Source organism: Phalaenopsis equestris, unplaced genomic scaffold (genome assembly GCF_001263595.1).
Source record: "Phalaenopsis equestris unplaced genomic scaffold, ASM126359v1 Scaffold000002, whole genome shotgun sequence".
Taxonomy (NCBI): domain Eukaryota; kingdom Viridiplantae; phylum Streptophyta; class Magnoliopsida; order Asparagales; family Orchidaceae; genus Phalaenopsis; species Phalaenopsis equestris.
The window spans coordinates 68,039,780-68,046,365 of record NW_018164444.1 but is presented as its reverse complement, the minus strand read 5'-3'; the positions used below and the strand labels follow the sequence as shown (position 1 = coordinate 68,046,365).

At 38.1% G+C, this 6,586-nt stretch overlaps 1 protein-coding gene across 2 annotated transcripts; it reads left to right on the top strand.

The window, feature by feature from the left end:
• The first annotated feature begins 497 nt into the window (after positions 1–497).
• LOC110023625 (U-box domain-containing protein 35-like) lies at positions 498–6,316 on the top strand. Of its 2 annotated transcripts, none has more exons than XM_020723129.1 (9): positions 498–834; positions 1,544–1,644; positions 1,961–2,082; positions 2,572–2,777; positions 2,878–2,923; positions 3,710–3,971; positions 4,230–4,331; positions 4,398–4,823; positions 5,313–6,316. In XM_020723129.1, exons 1-9 carry the CDS (start codon positions 690–692, stop codon positions 6,072–6,074), a joined length of 2,172 nt encoding a protein of 723 aa, XP_020578788.1. In that variant the 5' UTR covers positions 498–689; the 3' UTR covers positions 6,075–6,316. The 2 variants fall into 2 exon arrangements, with proteins under 2 accessions (XP_020578788.1, XP_020578780.1); XM_020723121.1 differs by having other exon boundaries at positions 2,569–2,777.
• Positions 6,317–6,586: the final 270 nt, after the last annotated feature.

Below are 6,586 nucleotides of genomic sequence, written 5' to 3'. Positions count from 1 at the left end.
AAAAAATTTTGTTCACGTTCGTCTCGTTTAGTTATCGAACAAATCGAACACAAACTCATTGACGAACCGAACACGAACTGTTCGCGAACAACGAGATTTTTTCACAGCCCTAATCCCATATAAGTCATTGGAGCACAGAAGGCAACAAGCAGGTACCAAATCACGAAGGGCTACATAAACAGCCACAGGAACTACCATCCCTCCCAACCTCAGATCTTCTAATGGAAATGGGAGCCTATCCAACAGAACCGAAAGACCACCCGATAAGCCTGCTTAGCCTCAGATAGAAATTCTAAAACAATGGCCTTCAACACATCTCAGCTTCCTCTCACATGAGAGAAAATAGAAGTGCTTTAAATATTTAACCAATTAACCCTTAGCATTTCATATTTACATTAAAACATTTTGATGTCATAATTTATTAAATAAGAAAATTATTTCATGATATATTTGATGTAATGTTACAAATTTGGGTGTTAAGTATGTAAATATGAAAGTTCAGAAGTTTTGGTATGTAAATATGGGAGAATTGTGTGATGTGCATGCAAATGCCCTAAAATAGAAATCAATTTAGTGGAGGAGGAGAAAAATTTAAAAATAGGAGGAAATGCAGAAATATAGATGATTCAGAGAATAGGAGGAGGAGAAATTGCAGAGAAAGGGGATCTCTGGAGGGGAGAAGGTGAGTAATGGAGAAAGGGGGTGGATTTCCATTGGTGGCTGTGGGGATCAGCAATGATAGGAGCAGCCAGAACGCATTAAAATGGGCTATCGATAACCTAATTGCGAAGGGACAAACCCTAATTTTACTGCATGTAAACACCCATGGATCAGGTAATCTTCCATATTTCTGCTTTCAGAAAATTTGAAAAAAAAATGATGAATTTACATGTCTTAACATTTAAATTTTGCTTTTTTATATTTATGCCACCTTAAAAATATGACCTTGTTAGGTGTCATGCATGGGGAAGGTGGCCTGAATGTAAAAAATTGAAGTTTTGGGTGTTAGATGTGTAAATAGAAAGGGGATTCAGGGGTTTGTGCACTCCGCTGGCTCAAAATGTTCACTGATTTGTTAAGGGAAAGCATATATGCAATGACATCAAATTTTGGTGAAATCGAACTTGCAATTTAATTTCATGATCAACAATGATTACCACTAATTTGTTTTACTGTAAAAATCTAAATATCAATTTATGAATGAGAAAACTGCAGGAATCGAAATAACTCACCTGGTTCTATGGGTGTTAATGATCCAAACTGGGGTCGGCTCGATTCAAAATTTTGGCTCGTAGCTCGGCTCATTTATTTCGATCAGATTTTGATCCAAGATAAAATTTGAATCGATTTTAGAATGATTAACGAACTTTGAGCTAAATTCGCTAGTTGCACAGCTCTAATATCATTGGGGCTGTTAAAGATGGGATTTTGAGCGAGCTGGGATCGGCTTGAAATTTTCTCGAAAAAAAATTCGAATCAATTTTCGAGTGATTAACGATCTTCAAGTTAAATTCACAGTCCACCTGGTTTCTACGTTTTGCAGGTTCTCAGCAACATGCCCCCACCAGAGACTACAAAGGAGCCGAGGAACCTCACATGAAGGAGCTCTTCCTCCCATTTCGCTGTTTCTGCACAAGAAAAGATGTCAGTCAGTAAGCTTAAATTACTGAAAAATAGCTCATGCAGGAACAAAAATATCTATACATGTGAAGAAAGTTTACATACATACCACACAACTCTAATGTGTTTATATATATCACACCTAAAATTTGATATTTACATCTATAGTGTTTTTGTGTCGTTAACATAAGCATGAAAAGGCATTTCACTTTCAAAAACAGCGATATTTTTGATGCGATACTAAAGATAGGTGTAAGATATGCAAATGCATAAGAATTGTGTGGTATGTATGTAAATGCCCCTACATTTAAATCATGTCTTGACAATAAAATATTCATAGATCAACTGCAAGGACGTGGTGATTGAAGATCATGATGTGGCAAAGGCAATTGTAGAGTTTGTATCCCAAGCAGCAATTGAGAAGCTTGTTGTTGGAGCTCCATCCCACCATGGATTAATGAGGTGATTAATGGTCCCTCTTTCATATTATGCATTAGAGTATCAAAATGGTCTTATGACTATTTGTCCGCGGTGCCAGTTAGTCCCAGAGCCTATAAGGTTGTCAATTTATTCGCCAGACCCTTTTAAAGGGGGTTAAGGGTGCGTTGGGGCAGCTTGTGCTCATCCAGATAAGCAGCTTGTCTGGAAATGCAGACCATGGAGTTCGACTCGCGTTCCGCGTTTAATATAAAAAACCAACTGCATTTTCGGATAAGCTGCTCAAATGTAGTTTTCAAATGGAGAGGCGACATGAGCTGCTCAAATGTAGTTTTCAAATGGAGAGGCGACGTGTTCAAAACGCCGCCGCAGCAGATAAGCTGTCCCAAACGGAGCCTAGTTGGACACTTTTAGAAACTTTGGGACTAAAATGTCCCAATGTAAATAATCCGGGGGCTATTTTGAGAAGAAATTATTCAGAAGGTTTGATTGAGAATTCATACCTGTTAGAAGATTTAGAGGCTCAGATATCTCCACCAACATTTCCAAGGGGGCACCTGATTTCTGTACAGTTTATGTTGTCTCCAAGGGGAAGGTATTATCAGTGAGGAACTCAGTGAGGGCAGCTCCGGCGCTTTCACCGCTCCGGCTTCAAATACAGAACCAGGTTAACATCAGGGCTGATCCTGTAAATCATCAACACGAACTGGAAGCAAAAGGTAAACATGAGAAAAATGGTTTTGTTTGGTTTTCTTTTGCTTTGTATCCGTGTTCGTTTAGCACAAAATAGTGCACTGAAACTTCTCTGATCATCCTCAGGAGGCACAACACCCAAAGCTCTACGCTTGCACGACGAATCAATCAAGTGAGTCTGAAATGTGTTTAAAATTTGATCATTTCAGTTTCATGAAATTTTCTGAATTCAACCAGAACTAAAATAAGGGGCATTTAAAAATATAGCACACAGATCTTATATACTTACATTTCTCACACCAAAACTTTCATATTTACGTATATAGCACTCAAATGTTTCATATCACATCAAAATAACACTAATACCATTTTTTAAAAGTGAAATACACCTTTTCATGCATACGTATAAAACAGCAAAGTGCTATGTAAGTATAGGTGTGAGAAATCTAAATACAAAAGAATTGGGTGCTATATATATAAATTTCCTTTGAAATAATTATATAAAAGAAAAGTTAGAGAATAGACAACAGAGATTTAATAATTCAAAAGAATAGATAAAGAAACAGTAGTGGTTAGAAAAAAGAAAAAAAAATATAAGATACAGCAAGTAAAATAGGATTAGTAATTGAACTTTGCATCAGCTTGGAAACTACAGCCATGAATTACGCCGTTAAAATCAGCTTTAAAAAACCCAACTCCGGAAACTACAGCAAAAATAGAACTCAAACAGAGATTTCTGAGAATGTACGACCGAACATAATCTGGTGAACATATTAGTAGCATAGGAGTAGCACTGCAACAGAAATTCACCATTTTTACAGACTAAACTCAAAAATATCAATCATCAGCAGAAAAAAACTAAAAAACCAAATACAAAAATAAAGAAAAAAAAAACAAATAAATTTTATGGCTAAGATAAGCCATCTTTGAGCTTTGAAGTAGCTAGAGCTCTCTGCAGATCACCATTTACAAGAGGAATCCATGGAAAGTCCTACCCAGATTACTCACAAACTGAGACAGACATATCGTTTGTTAGCTCAGGGAGGCCGAGCATCGACAGAGCATTCCTACCAAAGCTCTCTAATCATTCAAAAGACCATGAGCACGGCTTCGAACAGGGACAGACGGCTGTGCGCTTCATCGAGCCATATTATCATGGAAATGAATTCTCTACCAACTCGGGGGATAACAGCACTTCATCATGGTCATCTCAAAACATGGTAAATAAACTATTACATCACCTCAGAATTTTTTTTTAAGGTCCGTAAATAATGAGACATTCAAGCAAGTAAGATATCATTTGATTATAGTTCAAAAGCTATCTGACTTGCTGCAGTTTAAGACATTAGCGAATAATCAAATGATATCTTAAACTAACATAACAAGGCATCATGATGTCAACAAAGTAAATAACCAATAAATCTTCCAAGCAACAGCTTCAAAAACAATAATTGAGGATAAAAAAACCACATTTGCAGGATGATGTAGAGGCTGAAATGAAGAGACTAAGATTGGAGCTAAAGCAAACCATGGAAATGTACAATACTGCCTGCAAAGAAGCACTCATGGCAAAACAAAAAGTAAGTGTGTTGTTGAAATCTAATTTTCAGTTAGCATTCAAACTCCTAACCAAACACTGATGCTAGGCGCTTGATCTCGACCGATGGAAGAAAGAAGAGGAGCACAAGCTGGAAGAAGCTCGCCTGGCCGAGGAGTCAGCCCTGGCCCTTGTAGAGAGGGAGAAGGCAAAATGTAAAGCAGCCATGGAAGCTGCACAAGCGCAGCAGAAGATAGCAGAGTTAGAAGCACAGAAGAGAAGAAATGCAGAGATGCAGGCTCACAAAGAGGCAGAGGAGAAGAAGAGTGCCATAAAAACCTTTGTTACATCATTCAGGTACCGTAGATACACAATAGAAGAGATAGAGGTGGCAACAAAACACTTCGCAGAAAGCCTTAAAATTGGTGAGGGTGGCTATGGTCCTGTATATAGATGTTATCTAGATCACACACCAGTTGCAATTAAGGTACTAAGACCCGATGCAGCACATGGAAGAACACAGTTTCAACAAGAGGTAAGACAACTTCCATGTTTTACTCTCTGCAAAATAAAGCGCTAATATTTTTGCTCATGCTGCAAGAGGTTTGCATGCATGAATAAAACAACAGATTAATTTTAAAATAAATAAAACAAAATAACATAAGAAACAATTTTTTTCAGTAGCGGAAAGAGGTGAGATAGTCGTGTGTTTTTTTTTTTAAATTGCGAAGTAACCACACAAGTAAAATTGTAGCCATATTAGGATTATTCCTCTCCTCGCTTGCTCTTTTTGTTGTTCTTGAAAATTCATGATTATTGCTAACTTGACATTTGAGAATTAACGAATCCATCATTTCATAACGCATGCAAAACTCAAAATTCTTTGACTATGCCGCAGAAAATAATCAAAAGTTAAAAAAAAATCAAAATTAAGATCATTATTTCCATCAATTTTATGCACAACTGAAATCATTAGAGATAATTTCACAAAAAGACCATTCACGGTGGTAAACCTCATAAACAGATAGAAGTACTGAGCAGCATACGACATCCACACATGGTTTTACTATTAGGTGCCTGTCCAGAGTATGGTTGCCTGGTTTATGAGTATATGGCGAATGGTAGTTTGGAAGATCGCCTTTTCAGGAGACGAAACACTCCACCGATCCCCTGGCAACATCGATTCCGCATCGCTGCTGAGATTGCCACCGGCCTCCTTTTCCTACATCAAAACAAGCCAGAGCCACTGGTACACCGTGACTTGAAGCCAGCCAACATTCTCCTGGATCAAAACTATGTGAGCAAAATCGGCGATGTTGGGCTTGCCCGCCTGATTCCCCCTTCAGTTGCTAACAGTGTCACCCAATACCGGATGACTTCTGCTGCTGGAACTTTCCACTACATAGATCCAGAATACCAGCAGACAGGAATGTTGGGGGTCAAATCTGACATCTACTCTCTTGGTATCATGATGCTGCAGATCATCACTGCAAAACCAGCTATGGGATTAGCTCGCTATGCTCGGGGTGCGATGGAAAACGGTACCTTCCTGGATCTATTGGATCCAGCAGTTACAGACTGGCCAGCAGATGAAACCATGAAATTTGCTGAGATAGCACTACAGTGTGCAGAGCTCCTACGGAAGGACCGGCCAGACCTTGCCACAGAGGTACTACCAGAGCTCAATAGGCTGAGATCTTTTGGAGAAGAAGATATGCAGTACCGTAGACTGAAGGTTTCCATACAGGATACCATGGGTGACACCCACATACAGCAAAATGGATGAGAAAGCTGAAAATGAAAGCCTGGGATTCTATTAAAAGAAGATTCCAACGTGGCCTGAGAAATAGATGATGGGTATAATGAGGCCAAGCCATAGAATTTTGCTTCATGTAACATTTTGTAAAAGTGTTTTCTTAATTCCTTTGTAAGTGTTAAGTTCTTTAATCCATAAAGTTTGCGTCTCTTACAACTTTATTCATAAGAGAAAAAAATGGGACATTTACATGTATACCATGTATTTAAATATCTAACACCTAAACTTTGCTTTTTCACATTTATACTACCCAAATCTTTCATATCACATCTAAAATACACTATTTTAACTTTTAAAAGAGTGAAATACAATTTTTCATGCATATGTGAGGTAGTATGTATGTATATATGCACACACGCGCGCTCACACACACACACACATACATCCATACATACACTCATGCATGCATGCATGGATGCGTGGATGCGTGGATGCATACATACATACATGCATATGTTTAGATGTTAGATATGTAAATACAT